The following is a 25,201-nucleotide window of genomic DNA, read 5'->3' as shown; positions in this document are numbered from 1 at the left end:
CTTCACTGAGCACGTATGGAACATCATCGGACGACAACTCCAGCATCGTCCACAACCAGCATTAACCGTCCCTGTATTGACCGACCATGGGACTCTGTATCAGAAACTGACATCCGACACCTGCTGCTTGCATTCAACATTCTAGTAGGTACACCGGTTATTAATGTACCAGCATTTCACATTTGCAATGTCTTATCTCGCTCTTACATTAACCTCTGATCTTTAAATGTTACATACCTAGACAAATATAGTCCCAAGTTTCATTACTCTGCATCAATAATTTTTATTACTGCGATTTTTTCCGTCAGCGTATTTTTAGAGGTGCTAAGTAAAACTAAACTGAAGCGCCAAAGAAGCTGGTATAGGCGTGTGTATACAAATACATATATATGTAAACAGGCAGAATACGGCACTGCGATCTGCAACGCCTGTATGAGAGAAGAAGTCACTGGCGCAATTGTTAGAACGGTTACTGCTGCTACAATGGCAGGTTATCAATATTTACGTGATTTGAACGTGGTGTTATAGGCGGCGCATGAGCGATGGGACACAGCATCTCCGAGGTAGCGATGACGTGGGGATTTTCACGTACGACCAAAATGGTTCAAATGGCTCTGAGCACTATGGGACTTAACATCTATGGTCATCAGTCCCCTAGAACTTAGAACTACTTAAACCTAACTAACCTAAGGACATCACACACATCCATGCCCAAGGCAGGATTCGAACCTGCGACCGTAGATGTCGCGCAGCTCCTGACTGAGCGCCTAGACGTACGACCATCTCTCGAGTGTACCGTGAATATCAGGAATCCTGTAAAACATCAAATCTCCGACATCACTGCGGCCGGAAAAAGATACTGCAAGAACGGAATCAACGACGACTGAAGAGAATCGTTCAACGTGATAGAAACTCAAAGCTTCCGCATCAACAAGTGTCAGAGTGTGATCCATTCAACGAAACATTATCGATATGGGCTTTCGGGGCCGAAGGACCACTCGTGTACCATTGATGACTGCATGACACAAAACATTATGCCTCGCCTGTCGACACCAACAGTGGAGTGTTGACGACTGGAAACATGTTGCCTGGTCGGGCGATTTTCGTTTCATATTGTATTTAAAGGATGGTCGTGTACGGGTCTGGGGACAACCTCATGAATCCATGGATCCTGCATGTCAGCAGGAGACTCTTCAAGCTGGTGGAGGCTCTGTAATGGTGTGGAGTGTGTGCAGTTGGAGTGGTATGGAACCCCCCGATACGTCTAGATACGTGACAGGCAACAAGTACGTAAGGATCCTGTCTCATCACCTGCATCCATTCATGTCCACTGTGCATTCCGACTTGGGCAATTCCAGTAAGACAATGCGAGACCCCACACGCCCGGAATTGCTACAGAGTGGCTCTAGGAACACACTTCTGAGTTTAGACGCTTCCGTTGGCTCCAAACTCCACAGACGTGAACATTATTGAGCATATCTGTGTTGCCTTGCAACTTGCTGTTCAAAAGAGATCTCCACCCCGTCGAACACTTGCGGATTTATGCACAGTCCTGCACTGGTGTTTGCACTACTTCAGGTATTAGTCGAGTCCATGCCACGTCGTGTTGCGGCACTTGTGTGTGCTCGCGGGGGCCCTACATGATATTAGATAAGTGTACCACTTTCTTTTGCTCTTCAGTCTGTATGGGTGTACCTCGTACTACTAAATGCCTGAAGCGCATATCCCGAGAATTTCGTCCGTTTTTCCGGGATTGCTCTTCCGTTTATTTATTTATTTTCATTCTTTAGCATTTCATCGTATTTCCCCCATTCACTATATTTAACAAGGGGAGGCCACGACGTTTGGAACGCGGATTTACTGTTAACTTCCTACACTCGCAGTAATCCATGAGGACAACAAAATGTGTAAGCTGTAGCGCGTACTTCTCAAGTGTTACTGAGAAAATCGCAAAATAACTTCGGTCGTGAAATATGTATCTGTGCGTGGCCATTTTAACCATAAAGCGGCTGCAGCCGAGTGATGCCGGTACGGTAGCTCAGCGTGTTCGATCAGAGGGTTAGACGCCCTCTGTAACAAAAAATTGAGTAAATAGATCAACGACGAACTTGAAAGGGTGTCATGGGACGTCCGCCCCGAACAAATGGAACGACCATTAAAGGACAAACAGATTTTTTTTTAAAAAAAAGCGCGTGTTCGGTGAGAGCGTTAGCTTTCCTTTCTAATAAAAAACTGAGCTAACGGATGAACGAAAACTTGAACGGGTGTCATCGGCCGTCCGCCCTGAACAAATTCAGCGAACAATATAGAACAATTTTTGTTGTTGTTTTTTAAGTGGTTGGCGTTGAAGCCACTAGATCACTGGATCGAGTTCCGTTCGTCAGTTATTTTTTTAAATTTTCAACACAGTCGTTTTCTTTACTATTTATATTACAATTGATTAATAGGAAAAATACGTGTAATCGGATGGACTTTTATTAAATTTACAATGTTATTTGGCAGTCTTTTGCAAATTTTGTGTTATTAATTCTCTGTAATTCTCAGCACATTCACTCTCCTTCAATTTCTAATCCCGTATCCTCAACACATTCTTCTGTTTTTTATTTTTCACACACTGATTCATTTTCCATTGTCCCACCAGTAATCTATGGTCTCCATCTGCACTCACACTTGGAATTACCTTCACATTTTTTACTTTCTCTCCCCATTCCATATCTACTAGAATATAATCAATTACACTCTTCGTTCTTCCATCCCAACTGTATCTGGTGATAACATGACTTTCTCTCTTCATAAACCAGCTGTTTGCTATTTTCATTCCATTCCTCTGGCACAAATCCAGGAGCCTTTCCCCTTCTTCATTTCTGCCTCCATATCCAAAACATCCCAATACTTGCTCAAATCCCTTTCTGTCTTTGCCTACCTGTGCATTAAAATCTCCCATCACTATATTAGCACTTTCTATATGGTTTTCTAACACATTTTCAAAGTCCATCTTCTCTTCTTCGTTACATCCCACTTGAGGTGCATAAATCTGTATTACTTTTAGTGTTTGTTTTTGGAATCTCAGATTTAAGATTATGATCCTGTATGATATATATCTCACATTTTCAATACAGCTTTGTACATTCTTATTCACCATCACTGCCACACCATTTCTTTCAGACCTGTTATTCCCACTCCAGTACAGTTTTCCTCCTTCTCTCAAATTCTTCTCACCTTGTCCCTTCCACTTTGTTTCACTTAATCCCAATATATCTAACTTCCTAGTTTTCCTCCTTCTCTCAAATTCTTCTCACCTTTTCCCTTCCACTTTGTTTCACTTAATCCCAATATATCTAACTTCCTCTCTGTTAGTACATCTGTCATTTCTTCCATTTTTCCATTGAGGGTTAATATATTAATGGTGCCAATATTTAGTTTATTTTTTAGTCCAGTTGGTTTCATCTTCTTGTACTGATGAATATCATCAGGTCTCCCATCATTTGCACCAGTACTTGAAGAAGCAGTGCGGTCAAATCCTGAGTTTTCTGCGATGTAGGAAAAGAACGGAGTTTATTCAAAGACACTTTAGTCGAAGCAGCACAAAAAGTATGTGGCAGAATATCTGGAAAGGAAAAAATAAGACAGACAAGTTGGTGGGATAATACCACAATCCAAGCAGTTAGAAGAAAAAATGGAGCATGGAGAAAATGGTGGAGAACTAAAAATGACGAAGACCATAAAAGATATATAGAGGAAAAGAAGAAGTGCAAAGAAATAGTGGAAACAGCAAAGAAAAAGGCATGGGAAGAGTTTACAAAAAAACTTGAAGACGATGTGAAGAGCAATAAGAAAATGTTCTATAAAATGATGAAAAATAAAAGGAAGGCTTCTGAAGTACCAGTAAAGATGGAAACAGAGGACGGTACCATTATTGAAGATCCAGGGAATATAAAAGATCTCTGGAAGGAACATTTTAAGAAGCTGTTAAACGCTGAGGAGCAGGTACATGAGGAAACAACAAATAATTGAGAAATTGAGAGAAGTTGGGAAGCAGAATTAGGACAAATTACACGGGAAGAAATGGAAAAAGCTGTGAAGAAGATGAATGGGGGAAAGCCCCAGGACCTGATGAAGTATCAGTGGACATGATAAGAGCAGCAGGTCCAGTGGGAATGCAGTGGCTGTATAGAGTACTATCAAGTGTATGGAGAAATAGTGAAATACCTGATGACTGGAGAATAGGAGACATTGTTCCCATCTTCAAGAAAGGGAATAAAACACTTTGTAAAAACTACAGAGGAATAACCCTCATGAGTCATACAGCCAAAATTTTTTAAAGAATTTTACTAAATCGAATAAGTGAAAAGATAGAAAAGGAGCTGAGTGAAGAACAGTATGTGTTTAGGAAAGGAAGGAGCACGATCGACCTGATATTTTCTATCCGTCAACTGATGGAAAAAAGTTTGGAGTATAACAAAAGGGTGATAATGGTTTTTATACACATAGAAAAGGCATATGACTCAGTTGACAGGAAAAGACTCTGGGAAGAACTGAAGAAGATAGATATAGAAGATGGATACATTAATGTTATAAAGACAATGTACAGAGGCCACAATTGTATAATTAGAACACCATTGGGGAACTCTGAATACTTCGAAATAAGACAAGGACTTAAGCAAGGAAGTATTCTACCTCCTGCGCTTTTTAATGTTGTAATGGAGGGAATGAATAGGGCAGTTAAAGATATAGTAAAAGAAAAAGACAAAAAGATGATTTTTGCAGATGATATGGTAATATGGGGTGATAAAGAGGTAGATGTACAGTTACAGCTTGATGCGTGGAAGGAAATAATGAAAAGGTATGGATTAAAAATAAATAAAGATAAGAGTGAAGTAATGGTATTTGGAAGAGAGAAAGGAATCAATGGAAATATTACCTTGAATGGAGAACCCCTCAAAGTGGTAGAAAGTTTCACTTTTTAGGGAGTGAAATATCTAGGGATGGAAGAATAGCTAACGAAATTAATAGGAGGTTGGAGAAGGGAGGCAATTTTTACCAAACAATAAAACATCTGATTTGGAATAATGAGGTTTCAGAAAGAGCAAAACTCCTTATGTACAATAATTATTACATCCCTTTTGTCACCTATGGTGGAGAAATATGGACAATGACAGAAAGGGACTGGAGCAGACTGCAAGCAGGGGAAATAAAATTTCTCAGAGCACTTAAGGGAAAAACAAGAATGGACAGATTAAGGAATGTAGAGATCAGAAAGAACCTCAAACAAGAAAGTATGAGAGAAGAAATTGAAAGAAAGAGATTAAGATGGTATGGGCATGTTAAGAGGATGCATGGGCAGAGACTCCCCAAAATTATGGAAGAACTGAGGATGGATGGGAAAAGACCTAGAGGGCGCCCAAGAACACGGTGGAAAATGGGAGTGAGAATATCTGTTGAAAGGAGAGGTGTGGAGGCAAGTGGAGGAATAAAAGTGGTGGGAGGACCGAGCCAAATGGAGAGGACTCGTCAGCACCCAGACTCGGCAGTAGCTGGAGCAGGATTCGGATATAGATAGATAGATAGATTTGGCAGTCTACTAATTTTTACTATAACAAATAATATAATATTCATAACTATCGACTAGTAAACGACCAAATGCATAAAGTGATACTGAAAATGTATGCTTGTCCGTGTCTTCAAAACTGTTCGTATTTATTCGCAAGAGAACGAGAAATTGCTTCGTGGAAGACGCTATTAAAATATACTCGATACTGCATAACCAATTTTTAAGCAAATACTGCGTTATGCATGGTTTGCTTCCAAACTATCGTCTGAAAGAGCGGTTTTTGAAAATGTTAACGAGGTTTGTTTTTCCACGGAAAACGTCAAAAAACCTTGAGTATGAGGAAACATAGCATTTATTCAATGCAGCTGGTGCCGTTTAACTTCACGTTTTCCATGTTTTTGCGAATAATACCATCCTCCAACCTGTACCCGTAAAGTCGAAAGCGACGATTAATAGTACGTCTTCCGAAAGCCGTCTGTGCCGGTCAAAACTTCCAGGTATAAGGGAGTTCTCAAATCACGGACAAGCATACATATTTAGTATCACTTTATGGGTTTGGTCGTTTACTAGTCGATAGTTGTGAATATTACATTATTTGTGATAATAAAAATTAGTAGACTGTCAAATAATATTGTAAATTTAATAAAAGTCCATCCGATTACACGTATTTTCCCCATTATATTAGTTGTAATATTAAATAATAAAGAAAATGACTGTGTCGAAAATAAAAAAAAACTGATGAACGGAACTCGATCCAGCGATCCGGCGGCTTGAACGCCTACAACTTTTTTTTAAAATTCTGTCCTATATTCTTCGTTGATTTTGTTCAGGGCGGACATCCGATGATTCCCGTTCAGTTTGTTCGATGGTCCGTTCGCTCATTTCTTTTATTAGAAAGGAATGCTAACGCTCTAACCGAACACTCTGAGCTACCGTGCCATCACCACTCGGCTACCGTCGTTTCATGGTTAAAATGGGCACGCACAGATATATATTTGACGACCGAAATTATCTTGCGATTTTCTCAGTAACGCTTGAGAAGTACGGGCTACTGCTTACACATTTTGTTGCCCTTATGTAGTACTACGAGTGTACGAAGCATGAATAAATCCGCGTTCCAAACGTCGTGGCCTCCCCTTGTAACATTCCCTTGTACATCACATGTCATATTACTCACATACACTATATAATGAAAAGTCTCTGGACATAGCTCTGTAATATGGAACTGACCACTAAATGTGATGAGCGACAGACTCGCAGCATTAACAGAATGGTCGGTCTAGCGGGTAACAAATCCAACAGGGACATTTCAGGCCTTCTAAAGCCCCCGAAATCTTTTGTTATTGTGACTGGGAAGTGGAAACGCTACGTAACGAACACAGCTAAACTAAAACGGAGCAGACCTCATGTACTGATGACAGGGACCGTCGAGCATTATGGGGGATGACTGTAAAGCACAACATGAAATGAGCGGAGGGAATCATTTGTGAATTCCAAAGTGCTACCAGCAGTGCAGCTTGCACAATGGCTGTGCGTAGAGAGCTAAAAGGATACGGTACAGTGATCGAGCAGCTCCTCAGAAATTTTACATTTCTTTAGTCTATGCTAAGTGACGCTTGATATGTTATAAAGAGCGACGACACTGGACTCTGGATGACTATAAACGAGTGGTTTGGAGTGTCAAATCACGGTGTGTCCTGTGGCTACACAATGCTAGGGTTTGGATCTGCCGAATGGCTGAAGAACATTACCTGCCATCTTGTATAGTGCCAGCAGTAAAGTAAAGAGGTGGTAGTGTTCCAGTACAGGTGTATTTTCCGTGGTAAGGGTGTGACCTTCTCACTGTGCTTAAAAAAAAAGCCTTAATGCAGAAGAATATGAACACATTTTACAGCAGTGTGTACCGCGTGCAGAAGAGGAACAGTTTGGAGACGATGATTCTTTGTGTGAGCATAACAGTGCACCCTGTCTTAAAACAGCATATGTGAGCCAACTGTTTGTGAATAATAACACTCAGAAAAGGACTGGCCTGCACAGAGTCCCAACCTGATCCCAATGGAACTCCTTTGAGATGAGTTAAAAAAATCTACACTGGACCAGACTCCAGCATCCAACATTACTACCTCCATTGGTTTTGGTTCTTGAGGGGGGGGGGGGGGGGGCTGCCATTCCTCCTCAGTGATTAAGACGCCTCACCGAGAGTGTCCCCATCAGAGTTCAAGCCGAAATAATGGCGAAAATTGGACACGCCCCCATTATGTCGAGATACTTTTGATGAGATAGAGTTTCTCACCAAGTAAAGCTGGCAGTCGTCACGGAGCTGCAGTACTTTACTACAGATAGTTCAGTTGAAGGTAATGTCTTCTTGTTCTCCTTCCAGATGTGGGCCAAAGTAGTGCACGCTCCCTAAACCACTACACCTACGGAAGTTCACCCGTTTCGGTACGTCGTATTGTTGCAGGGTGCACGCTCCCTAAACCACTACACCTACGGAAGTTCACCCGTTTCGGTACGTCGTATTGTTGCAGTGTCAGTATCGAATTCCTAGACCGAATGTCTCACTCTGCGCTGGAAGTATTATGTTTTGAACATACCTGTCAGATTAAAACTGTTTCCTGACCGGACTGGAACTGGGAACCTTTACTTTAGCAGGAATTACACTTACCGTTGCTCTCCATGCATCACGATCCGCGGTCACAGCTTCTATGCTGGACGTACCTCATCTCATACTTTCCAAACTCCACGGAAGCTCACCTGGCCACCGTGCTGGACTAGCATTCTTCAGAGAAATAAAGTGAAGCTGTATAGGCTGTTCGTAAATCATGTTTAACTACCTGTATGACAAATGACAAGTGCATACTTTTGCAACAGGAGCAGACCACACGTGCCTTAGCTTTTAAGTGAGAGCAGCAGCAGAGTAAGTTCGCTGACGGTGACGGCTTTGGTGTGGCCGTGTGCCCGCAGGCTGGTGTGGCTGGTGGTGCTGGCAGCGACCGTGTGGGGCGTGGTGGTGGTGATCGTGGACGTGTGGCTCGAGTTCATGCGGCGCCCCACAGTCACGACCATCGACTCGACCACGTTCCCAATCTGGCGGGTGCCCTTCCCGGCCGTCGCCGTCTGCAGCGTCAACAAGATGAGCCTCGCCGCCTCCACCAGGCTCGCCGAATCCCTGTGCGTATTCCAGGACGCTGACTGCTCTCTGCCGTACCAGGCGCCCCGCTCGCTGAACAGATAACCGCACCGGAAAATCGTAACAAATACGAGACGGCGCCCGAGTCTCGCTGGTACTCTAACACAGTCATGCCTGAATAAAACTAGAGCGCCATTTCTGAAGGTTTAAAATCGTGACAAAACGAATCATTCACAAGAACAGAATAACCTTCATCCCTTGAAAACACTGCCACCTTACGCTTCTTTACCTGTGTAATGCTGTCACTGCAACCGAATTCGTCTCCCGCACCATAAAAACATTCATTCTCACAACCTTCCGGATTCTCGCTGGGAAGACCTCATCAATCATCGCCGAAAACCCTCGAAAGTATTTCACATTCTTCTATGTACCTGCGTTTTCTGAACAGTATCATCTATAAAAGTAGGAGTAACTTGGACACGAAAATAGTAAATGTCTGAATTGTATAAAACATTCTCTGACTTCTATGCCGCGTCAGTTCAGGATAAAAACCTTTCGACGATTACCGTCTCCTTCAGCGGCAACTGACCGCCAAAAGTGCTTCTGTGGTGGCTTTACATAGCCAAAAGACGGCTTCTGATTGGTCGGTAACTACGTCATGCTGTCGCAGATGTTGTCAACGTCTGCGATGGTGGCGCCACCACTCCCGCCATAGCGTAAACAAGGCGTCGAAAATCTCTGGTTCTTCTCTGCATCGAGAACTCACTCCCATGCACCGCTAAGATTACACACGCTGTCACGGTGGAAGGTTTCCTCACACCTTCCTATCCACAACTCTTTAATTACAGAGTTCCTACATGCAGGGTCTAGGATAAACTTTTGTTTCACCAAACAGTATTTTACGTTTGTTTGTAAAGCTGTGCTCAGCAACTGCAGATTTATCCAGTTCTCCACTTTTTAATATGGCGCTAATGTTCCGCACAGCGGCCGGAAATGGTGCCGATGTATTGGCCGATGTAATTGCTTCCGCACTTGCGAGAGATGCTGTAAATCCCAGGAATCCCGAGGCCGAGTCTATCCTTAACAAGGTGTAGCATCTCCTTTAACTTCTTAGGAGGTCGGAAAATAGATCTGATACATCGTCGTCGCAGGACTCTGCCTATTTTGCTGCATGTAGCGCCGCAGAAGGGAAGAATGTGATGGGTGACTGATCACTCGAATATTCAACATTTTCACGTTTCTTTATTAGGAGAACGCTGACTTCATACCTTGTGACCCATAGCCGATCTTTCGGAACACATACGTCACATGATTAATATAGGAATCCAAATGATCTTCGTCAGAAACAGTTTTTACGCCGTGTACCAGCGTATGTAATGCCACTCTCCTCCGTACCCAATGGTGAAAACTCTGGGTGCTCAGATATGTCAGTGTGCGTCGGCCTGCGTTACACCGAGTGGCCGAGACTTCCATCCGACTTTCGTTGTACCAGAACATCTAGAAATGGTAGACTTCCCTCTTTCTCTGTCTCGGCGGCAAACAGGATGTTTGGGTGCATACTGTTCTCATGTTCCTGGAAGTGCTCCAGAGCTTCTACGCCGTGTGGCCACACCATAAACGTGTCGTCAACGTAATGATGAAATGAAGATGGACGAAAGGGATCCGAATCTAATGCAGGTTCCTCAAAATGTTCCATACAAACGTTGGTCTTTGCTGGAGACGTGTACCGCAAGACGACGCGCATTGGTTTATATCTTATTGCCCGGAATTTTCACCAACTAGTCCAGAAGGAAACACCTTCAAACACAGTAATACACGGAGCAAAAACTGTTTGTGACGAAGACCCCTTAGATTCCAAAATTAATCATCTGACGTATGTTTTCCGAAAGGACGGCAATGGGTCACGTGATATGAAGTCAGCGTTCTCCAAGAAAGGAGACGTGAAAATGTTGAACATTCATGTGATCAGCCACCCATCAGCGGCGCTACATGAAGCAAAACAGGCAGGGTGCTAAGAAGACGAGGTATCATATCTATTTTCCGAGCTCGTAAGAAGGTAAAGGATATCCTACGCCCTTTAAGGACAATCTCCGCCTCGGGATTCCTGGGATTTACAGCATCTCACGCGAGTGCGGAAGCAATTACATGGATCAGTCCAATAGCACCGTTTCCGACCGCTGTGCAGAACATCAGCGTCATATTAGAAATCAAGAAGTTGTGAAATTTGCAGATTCTGGACACAGGTTCACAAACATAAAATATTGTTTGGTGAAACAAAAGTTTTGTCCCTGGCTCCCATATATTGGGACTCTGTAATTGAAAAGGCTATAGATATGTGAATGTGTGAGATAATCTTCAACTGGACGGCCGGATATAAGCGGTGCGTGGAAGCGAATTCTCGTTCCTGAGAACAGCCAGAGATATTCGTCGCAGTGTTTATGTTACGGGAGGGGCAGTGGCGCCACCAACGTAAACGTTTTGACACCATCTGCGACAGTATGACGTAATTACTGATCAATCGAAGCCGTCTTTCGGCTATATGAGGCCATCACAGCAATTTTGACAGTTAAATGTTCCTAACATGGACGACGGAGGAAATCGTCGAAAACTCGACTTTTTACCCTGAAATGACGCGGAAAGAAAGCCAAGAATATTTTATACAACAGTGCCGTCGCTAAGGACTTCGTTCTCAAATGTTTAAAATACCAAAATAAGATAAAAGTACATTAAGGTAATTAAGTTTGATACACTACTGGTGAAAACATCTAAACAGACGACGTAGTGAAAATATACCACAGCAGGTGGCTTCTACAGACAGGGGGTGGAAAACACGAGTTATGTCGAGATCCGTCCGCAAAGAATGGCGCGCGAGACACGGGTAAACTCTGGATCGGCAATGTGTTATTACAATCACATTTTACGAAACGTCGAATATATTGCAAAATTTTTTACCTCGGTGATCTCTTAAATCTTCACAAAGTCAACCACTTCGTATTTTCCACTCTGTGCATGTCATCTGGTGACATCGAGAAACAGAGAAAAAATAAACTAAATTTTTTTCTCTGTCTCTCGATGTCATCGGGGTGTATATACATATATACAAAATGTAATTCGGAAAAGAAGTTTCTCCGAACAGTGAGCAGGATTGCTACTAACTACCATTCTCTGATGTAGCACACATTGTTTAGTACATAGATACTAATATATTTTTTGCATATTATGTAATGGGTGCTGCTACAAGACATCTGTATCTGCATTTGTCTATATTAATGTCTCACTGACAGTCTCCTTGCACGTGACCCAAGACTCACCAATAAGAAAATTGTCTTTATCGTATTCCCCGCAGCAGGAAGAATAAGTTTACTGGGATTAAATAGGAACAGTCATTTTTGGTACAGAAAATAGTTGATCCATTACGTAACACCGAATGGGTTTTGAGACCGGTGTTATTACACGTATATTTGTTCTGCATGAGAGAAGCATGTAACTCAACTGTTGACAGCTCCCATTATTTTGGTACGATTGGTAGCCTCCCAAATCATTTTGTTTGCAAAATTTAGCAACCACTATTCAAGGTACTTCAAGAAGAACGGAAATAAATGTTATCTTCGATATATCATAAATAACTAAAAAATTTTATCCGAAGATTGCACGCTATAATGTATTCTACAAATTACATTGCTGGCATATTTGTAACGAACAGTAATAATGCCCAGAGATTTTTGGTTAAGTAAAGTACGTGTGAATGCATCCTGTAGGCCGAATTCTAATACAAACTGGTTCCAGGTTTTATCGACATCTTGATGTAAGAAATCTCACACCAAGGGAATGGTCCAAAGTCGACCGATCACTGCTAGACATTCTTGCCGGCTATCGAAACCGAGATTGCTACCTCACCTACAGACAGCTCACGACGAAGAGTGAACACTGTTTTAGTCCTTGCAGCAGAATAATACAGTGCGGCCCTGGTGATGTAATTCTTGTCTTCTGCGTGGTAATCGGATACACTAATCGCACAGGTAGGGAGGCAAATTATCAAAAATACGTGATAAATCACTCTTATTTCTCACACCTTTCTTGATGAACGAGTACCAGACAGATGTCGCTTGCGTGCGTTTGCTAACTCAGTAGCTCGAACGAATTATAAATAAGTAGACTAAATGATTTGGGGGAAAGTCTTTATGGAAATGGCTTCTCTTTTGTTTCTTGCGATCTGCGACTCACGTGTCTGTTTTCTGTACTTCTGCGTTGTACTCTTGTATTTCTCTTATTAAAGATTAGAGAGCAATGAAAGGAAGGAATAAGGTGAAACCGGTTTCAGTGCATTCTACAACTCTCGAATAGCAACAACACGTCTATGATGCACAGTTGATCATCAACAGTGCCACACGTCGGCTCTTTTCGGGATGTTTCTAAAGGGTTTGCAATTGAAGCTAGGATGATGGAGCCCAATTTGATGATCAGATACTTTATGCCACCGCCTTTTTTTCCTATCTTGATAGACGAATAATGGAGACGTAAAATTCCTTCGTCATCAGGGGTTGACCTCGCAGCATCTATGTCGCGCGCCGTTACGGGAGCGACGTCGAGCACGTAGTCGTGTCTAGTCGCTGATGGTGAGTATAAAATACCAACGCTCGCACTAGTGAAATATTCATTCACTCATTTGAACACGGTTGCGGAAACAACATAAGAAGTTGTGCTCATCTAGCTACATGCTCGTAATATCATTGGTTATTCAGTACGTTGGAGCGCAATCTTCACTGCTGAATATTAAAAACGCAAAACCCGAAGAAAGAGAATAAAGAACTTTTACTTACAACACAGTCATTAAATCCTCATTTATTGCTTTAGCCTTAAGGCCCACAGCAGAAAACAAAAAATAATAATCACACTACGAAAGGAGAAAAAACAGCACTCTGTAAAATATTATAAAAGGACACGTTACAAGAAGCATAATAAAAAGGAGATCAGTCACAACAGAGTAAATACTTGCTGCAAATAGCAATCCATCCGTCTCCAGCTTCATCTTCCACCGCTGTCGGCCCTTGGACGTTCGCTTGGGTCTTTTCCAGCAGGTTAAGAATGGAGGACTCGGTATGGAAGGGATCTATCCTCTCGTACGACGTGGCCAAACTACCGTACACTTTTGTGACCTAATATTCGGCCAATGACTGGCTTTCCAAACCGATGGATAGGTCATCTTTTAATCTTTGTCCCCTTCCCCATGGTACTGTAGACGGATCCATAGATCTTTCGAAGAAACTTCCATTCGAAGGCACAGATACTTTTTAGGTTGTTGCTGATGTCGCCCAGATTTCACGAAATGAAATGGCATGCAAAGACCATCGCTGCTGGTTGACGGACCGTACACTGTAAGGCAATGTAGAAATAGAGGACAGCAAACATGTTCTGCTTTGTAGCTGAGCGGTCAGAATATCTGACTGCCTCGTGGCGTACCTATGTCCACTACCCTGTACTCCCAGCGACTTTTCTTGGTGGGAGGACTGGAAGGAGATTCACCAAGACCCGTGATACCAATTGATCAGCTACGGAAGCAAGAAGTAGCGGTTACCGGGTCTGGGAAGCTGACAACTGCTGGGAGACTGGTTTGTTGACCACATACCCGTCTATACCGCATCCGAATGACGCCAGTTGCGGAGGATGGCACAACGACCGGTCGGTACTGAATAAATCTGACAAAGTCGAATAGCGAATGGCGGGTGACAGTAAGATTGGCATCCCATCGCTATCCGAGACATCTCCAGACACATCTTCGCTGGCCATCGGGGCTCACATCGAAGCGAGGCTCATCACAGAAGACAATTCTACTCCAGTCGATGAGATTCCAGGTCAAAGACGTGCCTGGAGACATCCGGGACAATGGTGGAATACCAACTTAACTGTCGCCCGCCTTTTGGCCCGACAGCCAGGGGTTATGGTCTGGCGTGCTATTTCATCTCAGAGCAGAACTCCTTTGGTTGTTATTCACAGCACCCTTACACCACAGCAGTACGTCAACGATATTCTACGCCCAGTTTTATCGCCGTTCTTGGCAAGCCATCCTTCCACTTCAGCAAGATAATGCCCTCCCACACACGGTGAGAACTTCTGCTGCTTGTTTTCGTGCATGCCAAACCGCTCGTTGTCCAAATGACTCCCCAACTGAGAACGTTCGGAGCATTATGGGCTGGGCCCTTCCATCCATCTCGGGATTTTGATCATCTAACAAGCTAATTGAAAGTAATTTGGCAGGATATCCCTCAGGAGGACATCCAACAACTCTGTCAGTCAGTGGCAAGCCGAATAACTGCCTGCATAAGGGTCGGTTCGGGGTACGAAATCCGCCACAGTTTAAATTTTGAATGAAAATCACTAGCAATGCAGGTCAAAGGCTTCTGGCATAAAAAGTCAACCTCAGTCACACAACGGCCTGGTCAAAGAGGACGGAGAAGCGGGCAGAGGTTCAGGGCATTCTCTTGCCCTTGGGGTGGTAAACTACATTAGGCGAAAGAATCAGCAATGATCAACGGCATGAGGATGCAGAAGGCAATGGAAACCACTGCATTAAAGACACATAATCTATATCCACAGGACAGGTGTAATGTTGATCACTCCCTTGGGAAAAGATTCCAGACTATTCCTCCATTCGCATATCTGGGAGGAGACAGTCAAAGGGGAGGGGACGATGAGAAAAGAATTCAATAACCAATGAAAAGATAACCTCCTCGAGCCGGGTAGTGGAATGTCAGAAGGTTGAACGTGGTAGGGAAGCTAGAAAATCTAAAAAGGGAAATGCTAAGGCTCAGTCTAGATATAGTGGGAACCAGTGACCTGAAATGGTAAGAAGATAAGGATTTCTGGTCGGACGACTATAGGGTAATATCAACTGCAGCAGAAAATGATATAACGGGAGCAGGATTAGTTATAAATAGAAAGGTGGGGCATAGAATGAGTTACTATGAATAGTTCGGTGATAGGGTTGTTCTCATCAGAATCGACAGCCAACCAACACCGACAACGATAGTTCAGGTATACATGGCGACGTAACAAACAAGATGAAGAGATAGAGAAAGTATATGAGGATATCGAACTGGCAGTTCAATATGTAAAGGTAGATGAAAATCTAATAGTCAATGGGGGCTGGAATTCGGTTGTAGGGAAAGGAGTAGAAGAAAGCGTGACAGGAGAATGTGGGCTTGGTACTAGGAATGAGAGGAAAAAAAACTAATAGACTTCTGCAATAAATATCAGCGAGTAATAGGGAATACTCTGTTCAAGAATCAAACGGAGGAGGTATGCTTGGAAAAAGGTGGGAGATACAGGAAGATTTCATCAGGGTCTGGCAGAGATTCAGAAATCAGATACTGGATTGTAAGGCGTACCCAGGGGCAGATATAGACTCAGATCACAATTTAAGAGTGATGAAGAGTAGAGTGAAGTTTAAGAGACTGTACACAGATCATAATAACAAAATGATTGACGTCTAGCTGTTCACAGGGTGCTACCACAGCAACATCCAATCAGAGAATGCGCTTGTTCGCGCGAGCTGTTCCGTTCACCGTTGTCAAATCTCTCTGCTACTGCAGGTAGCGACTACTGCAGCCATTTCCAGACGACGCTCACGCTTGGAAACGTAGTGCGGCGAGGCGGCGAGTCTGTTCTGCGCTACAGATTGTCTAAGGCCCGTAGCGGAAGTGCTCTCCCCCCTCCTCCCACCAAAAAAGGCTGCTTAACGTCTTTTTGCATGGTCAGACACGTGAGCTCTCTTTTGCACAAGTATGGCACGCACAGTACGGTGATTGGTAAGTACAAAAGCTGTTCATATTATTTTAATGTTGTTAGTTATTGTATTTACATGAGAAATTCAGATTCACTTTAACACCCTTTTTGTATCGAATACGACAAATGAATGTGATTCATTGGGATTATTGTATAAGACAGTGCAATGTGTGTTACTTTTGTAGAAATATACAAATAATAGGAACGTGATATCATTTTATGCATGAGAGTGCGTTTGCTAAGCCACAAGGATATTACGATCCTACAAAGCGAACGAACTCAATGCTGCACGTTAAAAGATAGCGTGAAAAGGTACTCAAGTAGCAAAACCGCACGGCTGTTTCCGCTGCAGCCATACTGCGTACGCACGCACCGGCGAACCGCCAACAGCTCAGCTGTGCTTAGCCGTCAATCATATCGATATTCTGAACCGGGTATAGTCAGATAGAATCATTGCACAAAGAAATTGGATACGGAAATACTACGAAATGAAAAGATACGCTTGAAGTCCTCAAAGGCAATGGATATTGCGATAAGGAATTGATCAGTAGGCAGTTCCATTGAAGAGAACAACTATAAAAAGAGAACTCTAAAAAGGACAATCACAGAAATTGAAAAGAAAACATAGGCACAAAGAAAGTAACTGCGAAGAAGCCATGGGTAACAGAAGAAATACTTTAGTTGACCAACGAAAGAAAGAAGTACAACAATGTTCAGGGAAATTCAGGAGCACAGAAATAACAATGTACTTAGGATGAAATAAATCGGAAGTGCAGGGAAGCTAAGGAGACATGGCTGGGGAAAAAATCGAAAAAGAAATGATTGTCCGAAGGACTAACTCAGCATATAGAAAAGTCAAAACAACCTTCCGTGAAATGAAAAACTAGGGTGCTAACGTGAAGATTGCAGTGGGAATTCCGGTGTTAAATGCCGAGCAGAGAGAGGATAGGCGGAAAGAGTACACTGAAGGCCTCTATCGGTGAGAAGACTTGCCTGATAAAGTGATAGAAGAAGAAACAGGAGTCGACTTAGAAGAGATAGGGGATCCAGTATTAGAGCCAGAATTTAAAAGAGCCTTGGAAGAGGTAAGATCAAATAAGGCACAAGGGATAGATAACATTCCGCCAGAACTTCTAAAATCATGATGGAAAGAGTCAACATAGCAATTATTTAATCTGGTGTGTATAATGGCGAATACCATCTGACTTTCGGAAAAACATTATACACCCAATTCTGAAGACTGCAAGAGGTGACAAATGAGAGAGTTATCGCGCAATCAGCTTCACAACTCATGCATCAAAGTTACCAACAAGAATAATATACAGAAGAATGGAAAAGAATCTGAGTATCTGTTACATGAAGATCAGTTTGGGTTTATGTAAGGTGAAGCCACTAGAGGGGCAGTTGATAACGGAAGCAAGACTGAAGAGTAATGAAGACACATTCATAGGATTTGTCGACCTGGCAAAACCATTCTAAAATGTCAAACGGTGCAAGATCTTTGAAATTCTGGGAAAAATATGAGTAAGCTACAGGGAAAGACCGGTAATATTCAAAATGTGCAGCAGCCAAGAGGGAACAGTAAGTGTGGAAGATCAAGAACGTAGCGTTGGGATTAAAAACGGTGGAAGACAGGGCTGTAGTCTTTCGCCCCTACTGTTCAATCTATACTTTGAAGAAGCAGTGGTGGAAATAGAAAAAGGTTCACGAGATAGAAATTAAGATGTAGGTGAAAGATTCTCAATGGCAGGATTCGCTGATGACATTGCTTTCGTCAGTGAAAGTGAAGTAGAATTACAGGATCTGTTGAACGGAATGAACATTCTAATGATTACAGAATGTAGATTAAGAGTAAACCGAAGAAAGACGAAAGTAATGAAAAGTAGCAGAAATAAGAACAGCGAGGAACCTAACATCAAGATTGTGTTCCAAAGTAGAAGAAGTTAAGGAATTCTACTAACTAGGCAGCAAAATAACCCATGACAGACGGAGCAATGAGGACATAAAAAACACTGGCAAAAGGGCATTCCTGCCAAGAGACGTCTGGTAGTAACAAAGAAAGGGTTTAGTTTGAGGAAGAAGTTCCAGAGTATGTACATTTGGAGCACAGCGTTGTATGGTAGTGAAAAATGGACATTGGGAAAACCGGAACAGAAGAATGTTGAAAATTAGGTGGACTTGTATGGTGCACAACGAGGTTCTTCGCAGACTGGCGAGGAAAGGAAAATATGGAAAACACTGACAAGAACAAGGGGCAGGATGATAGGACATCTGTTAAGACATCAGGGAATAATTTGCATGGCAGTAGAGGGAGCTGTAGGGGGTAAAACTGTAGACGAAAACAGAAACTGGAATACATCTAGCTAATAATTTAGTAATTACTTTGCCAGTACTACTGTGAGAAGAGGAAGTTGACACAGGAGAGGAATTCAGGCCGCATCAAATCAGTCAGAAGACTGTACGTCGCATCTACCGATTTTCGTTCCTGTCGGGTAATTCCTTCCTAGTGTGTCGGTTTGTTTTGTCTTAGTGCGTATGCAGAAAGGATAAATGGTTAAATTTGTAAGTGATTTAGGAGTATATGGGATGCGAAATTTCGTAGATAGAGCTGCCATTCTCGGAGCAAGAACAGCTCCAAGCCGGATGGGTATCCAGCCGAATTGAGATTGGATGCTCGATATGGGTAGATGACTCTACGCTGCTGCAACTCTATGCCCGAGTTTATTAACTGTAGGAAATGGCGTGTGATGGCATAGCGGTCTCTCGACAATCCATGACTAAATGTTCTCCCTGCGTGATAGATCTGGTGAATGTGTCACCCCTGAGCACGCCCGCTGTCTAAATCACCGGTACCTAAGCTAGAGATGATCGCGCTGTGTACCAAGTGGCCTCTCGTATGGTGAAACATGTGTAGCAACGTTTGTGCTCCTTGGAGCCCCGTTCCTCCACGATGCTGGATGCAGCGTGATGCTGGAATCAGAGAGGAACTCGTCTGAAAACGCAACCTGGAGCCACTCCTATATCCACATTTGGGCTGGAGGCATCTGTGTCGGCGCGTTTCTCTGTGCTGCCGTGTCTAGGAAAACTACAACAACGGCCGCAGCTGATGGTCGTCATTCTAATGAACTGTCTTGCTGCTAACTCAAGATACATGACTTGTACGGTTCTGAACAGTTGAGTTAACTACGTGTCTGTCCTCTAGGAAGCAATTTGGGGAGGCCGCATGGCGTTCAGCGTTCAGCATCGCTATCCGTAACACCATATGCGCTTTATACTTGTGAGATCCCAAACAACGCGAGCAGCAATGTCTCGGTTCTGATCGCAAAAATGCTGCGTTTATCGACTTAATCCGTCAGACGAACGAAGTAAATATTTACAAAATCAGTTACCAGGATACCGAGCCAAAAGAAATATCCGAAAGTAAAGGCTTCTTATTGTTTCGAGATGTATCGGGCAGTGTTTCACGAGAAATACTCTTTTGCTATTGGAATTTCAGTGGCAGTTATACAGTGCAACAAGCTGCAGTCCGCCGATAGTAAACAGAAAAAACATTCCTAAGAAAAAAAAAAGGAGAGAAAGACGCACCACTCACGAACTATCCGAAGGCAACGGAAGTCGGTGTATGTGATGCACATGTACAAACAAACAAATCACTAAAATTTCAAAAAAATTATAAAAGAGAAATAGCTTCACACATTGAGCAAGTCATAACACGTTGGTCCACATCTGGCCCTTATGCAAACAGTTATTCAGTTTGGCACTGACTGATGGATGTCCTCCTGAGGAATATCGTGCCAAATTCTGTCAAATTGGCGCGTTAGGTCGTCAAAACCCTGACATAATTGGAGTGCTCTGCCCATAATGCTCCAAATGTTCTTAGTTGGGGTGCGATCCGGTGACCTTCCTGGCCAAGGTATGGTTAGGCAAGTGCAAATACAATCGGGAGTAACTCTCGTCGAGTGCGGGGAAGGCATTACCTTGCTGACATGTAAGGGCAACAAAAAGGGGCGTAGAATATCGTCGACGTCCCGCTTGCTGTAAGGGTGCTGCAGATGACAATCAGAGGGGCCCTGCTATCGAGAGAAATGGCATACCTGACCATGTTTCATGGCTGACGGCCCGTATGGCGGGCGACACTCAGGCTAGTATCCCACCACTGTCCAGGGCGCCTCCAGACTTCTCTATGCTGCTCATCGGGGCTCAGTTCGAAGTGGAACTGATCCGTTTTCGTTCTGCATGTGTGAAAGTTTTACAGTGTGTAGATACGTCCTTCCCGCTTGTTTTCAATCTTAGTTCAACCTGTTACACCGTCACAGCATGTCTTCAAGATGGCTGCTACACTTCATGTTCGTCAGAACCAACGTGCTGTCATAGAATTCCTGTGCTGTGAAAACGAGACAGTGAGAAACATCCACAAAAGGTTGAAAAAGGTGTATGGAGATTCTGCTGTCGATCGCAGTACAGTTAGTCGGTAGGAAAGCAGGTTACGTGATGAAAGCCGAACACGGCAATATTGAGGATTGTCCTCGCAGCGGCAGGCAGAGAGTTAACGAATTGGTGACTGCTGACGGGCGCTTCACAGTGAACGAATTGTTACGCTATGTTGGGATAGAGGAAGGAAGTATTTGCAGATTACTGAAAGTGTTGACGTTAAAAGAGGTTTGTGCCAGGTGGGTTCCCAAGATGTTGACAGTGGCTCACAAAGAAAGAAGAAGAACGGTATGCAGCGAACTTTTGGAGCAGTACGAGAATGGTGGAGATGAATTTCTTGTAAGAATTGTGACAGGCGATGAAACATGGCTCCATCATTTTTCACCAGAGACGAAGAGGCAATCAACGGAGTGGCGTCAGGCAAATTCCCCCAAGAAAAAAAATTCAGAACCAGACCTTCTGCTGGAAAAGCTGTGGCTACAGTGTTTTTCGATTACGAAGGACTCTAGCTTGTGGACATCATGCCAAGTGGAACCACGATAAATTCTGATGCATATGTGACGACACTGAAAAAACTTCAAGCTCGACTAAGTCGTGTTCGACCACATCGGCAAAAGCAGGATGCTTTGCTGTTGCACAACAATGGACGGCCACATGACAGTCAAAAAACCATGGAAGCGACCTCAAAACTCGAATGGACAACACTGAAACACCCGCCTTACAGTCCTTACCTGGCTCCATGTGACTATCATCTCTCTGAAAGACTCTTCGTGGAACAAGGTTTGGAGATGACTCCCCTGTGCACGGTGCCAAACAGCGGTGCCAACAGGTTGATCTAGAATTTTACCGCGCGGGAATACAGGTTGCTGGTTCCAAGATGGCGTAAGGCAGGTGAGAGGGATGGAAATTATGTGGAGAGATGAAAATATTGTGCCTAAAGGATGAATGTACACACTGTAAAACATTCAAACATGTAGAATAAAATATGGATTTAAAAAAAATAGTGTGCATTTCTTTTGGAGTGACCCTCGTAGTCCAGTCAATGAGATTATAGGCCCAAGACGTGTCTGGGGACGCCCAGGACAGCGTTGGTGCGACTTGATATTAATGTTTCCCTCTGTCACAGCAACACCAAACTCCCGATATATTACCCGCTGAAAGACTGTAATTGGAATATTAAAAAAAAAAAAGAATAGCAGGCTGTAATCTGAAAAACTAGAAATAATAGAAGACTTTCAGATCACTTACACCACATTTTAATAACCTGTCAGTTACATACGTTTCTTACTTACAATATCTTTCTCTCTTTACAATTTAAAACAAACTTTCTTGCATTGTATCTTTTTTTAATATCTCATTTCTATGTGCATAGGCTTACGGCTCTCTATTAACACTCCAGAAAACAATACAGAAAATTTCCTTTTCCATAAAACAAACTCAATTACACTGATAATTAGCAAAATTAGCAGTAATTCTAATTACAGGTCTCCTGCTCATAAAAACTCTCCAGTCATGCTTAGGTTTATTTCACTTTCATCGTCGTTCAGTGGTTTATTTGTCAAATTATCATGATTCCCACAGATAGCAAAACCTCGGCTGTTGGTAATTGTCTCCTTCCTTCGTAAATTACTGACACTGCGTACAAAATGAAAAACAGAATAAAAGCATAACAACGGTTCCTCTCTCTTTTCATACACAGTTCAAATAACATTTTGCTTAAATCACGATTCAGTTTGGTCTTGAAAAAAAAAATTGGCAGCAATTTATTCGAAGGAAAGCAAAAACACACACAACTCTCGACCGGAATTAACGTGAAAAATACACGGAGAAACGTGTTACCTTACACCGGATGATGACCCGTCATCTGCATAGGCCACGATCCGTCCACAGTTGAATTCCAACCTGTGCTGGTGGATCCGACTTTCTTACACGATCTTGTTACAACGACCGACATTCAGGTTAGATTTATGACCGAGAAACCCGCTACGTAACCTTTCTTTGTATACGGGGCGTAGATGGCGTTACTCCAACCTCGAGTTGCGCTCTCCCAAAACTACGGTTCGGTAGTTTTTGTACAGTAAGTAAATGACGCAGTAAATGGTTCGACTAACGGTAGTATTGGTAGCATTGATAGGGAAAGAAACATAAATGAATGTGTGAGAGAAGTACTTGGAGCCCATGGCTTCTCTTTGTATTACGTTTGTTTTGCACCTAATCAGAACCGCCTATCGTTCAGTCTTACTCCAGTGTGTATTTTATGTGCTTACAAAATATAAATTGCATTTTATAAGTAAAAAAGAAATAGCCGCTCGCGTAACTTCTGGGCTTTTATGTAACCAAAGCAATTACTTTTGATGAAAGTACAGTTTAGGTACACCAACACCAAAAAATCTGTGTAATTATTGTTATTTTGTACTCACTGGAACGCTCTTCACCTTCATCAAAGACAAGCGTTTCCTGTTATTATTGACAAGTGCAACAGTTGTTTACGAATGACAGAATCATGTTTTATATCAGCTCGCCAAAGTACTGAAGCGATGTTTGACTTTTTTTGTTTTTGAGGTTTTTAGGTTCATCTTTTTTGAGAAAACTGCTTTTTCTGTTTAGATTTTTTTATTTCTGCCACAGCGTCCCTCTGTTTTACGTTACAAATCAACAATTTTCGAATAAAGCCAGAAATAGAAAATGGCAGTCTAGATTTTAATATTAATACTGTTTATTTCTAAGTAACAGGCAGGAGAAGAACTACGTAGACCAACAATTTTCTGTGGATTACGCAGTCCAATATATTCACACCCATTTTATAGATGGTTTACCAATTATAGGCGAATCTAGTAAGAGACAGACTGCATACGTAAACGAAGCCCCTGAAATGAGGTAATTCCCGATAGGTACACAATACAATTTATGTACAGCTTACGACCTTAACTGACCTAAGCTGCTAAGAAAACCGCCGTTGTCTACGCTTACTTACGATGATCTGTGGTAGCCTACGATAGTTTTAAAACTTTGCTCCCACTTGTTTTGCGACTCATACGATAACAGTTGGTGCTGACTTTAATTTACCCTCGATATGTTGGCGAAAATACATGTTTAATTCCGGACGTACGCATAAAATATCATCCGAAATTGTGCTAAACGCATTCTCTGAAAATTATTTCGAGCAGTAAGTTCACGAGCCTACGCAAATAGTAAACGGTTGTGAGAACACACTTGACCTTAGCAACAAATAATCCTGAGTTAATAACCAGCATCAAAACCGATATAAGGATTAGTGAACACAGGGTTGTCGTAGCGAGATTGAATATTGTAATCCCCAAATCCTCGTAAAATAAGCGAAAAATATACCTATTCAAAAAAGCAGATAAACATTCACTTGACGCCTTCCTGAGAGACAATCTCCACTCATTTTAAATTAATGATGTAAGTGTAGGACAGATGTGGCTTAAATTCAAAGAAATAGTATCGGCAACAATTGAGAGGTTTATACCAAATAAACTGACGGAGCTGATCCTCCTTGGTACACAAAACGGGTTAGAACACTGTTGCAAAAACAACGAAACAAACATGCCAAATTTAAACAGATGCAAAATCCCCAAGATTGGCGATCCTTTACAGAAGGTCGAAACTTAGCGCGGAGTTCAATAGGAGACACCTATAAGAGTTTCCACAACGAAACTTTGTCTCGAAACCTGGCAGAAAATCCAAAGAGATTATGGTCGTATGTGAAGTATGTTAGCGGCAAGAAACAATCAATGCCTTCTCTGCGCGATAACAATGGAGATACTATCGAAGACAGTGCTGCCAAAGCCGACTTACTAAACACAGCCTTCCGAAATGCATTCATAAAAGAAGACGAAGTAAATATTCCAAAATTCGAGTCGAGAACAGCTGCCAACATGAGTAACGTAGAAGTAAATATCCTCGGAGTAGTGAAGCAACTCAAATCACTTAATAAAAAAAAAGCAAGTCTTTTGGACCAGACGGTATACCAATTAGGTTCCTTTCGGAGTATGCTGATCCATTAGCTCCATACTTAAGGATCATATACAACCGTTCGCTCGACGAAAGATCCGTACCCAAAGACTGGAAAGTTGCACAGGTCACACCAATATTCAAGATAGGTAGTAGGAGTAATCCACTAAATTACGGGCCCATATCGTTCACGTCGATATGCAGCAGAATTTTAGAACATATATTGCATACAAACATTATGAATTACCTCGAAGGAAACGGTCTATTGACACACAGTCAACTCGGGTTTAGAAAACATCGTTCCTGTGAAACACAACTAGCTCTTTATTCAC

The 25,201-nt window shown here is 42.5% G+C and overlaps 1 protein-coding gene across 1 annotated transcript in view; it reads left to right on the top strand.

The window, feature by feature from the left end:
* Nucleotides 1-25,201, top strand: part of LOC126276055 (sodium channel protein Nach-like) — a 159,662-nt gene that overhangs the window by 13,870 nt on the left and 120,591 nt on the right. Inside the window, 1 exon segment of the mRNA XM_049977250.1 lies at nucleotides 8,516-8,722. Within this exon segment, the coding sequence (XP_049833207.1) occupies nucleotides 8,516-8,722 (207 nt within the window).

This window comes from Schistocerca gregaria, chromosome 1 (genome assembly GCF_023897955.1).
Source record: "Schistocerca gregaria isolate iqSchGreg1 chromosome 1, iqSchGreg1.2, whole genome shotgun sequence".
Classification (NCBI taxonomy): Eukaryota; Metazoa; Arthropoda; class Insecta; order Orthoptera; family Acrididae; genus Schistocerca; species Schistocerca gregaria.
The sequence above is the reverse complement of the archived record's forward strand: the minus strand, read 5'-3'. Positions and strand labels throughout refer to the sequence as shown.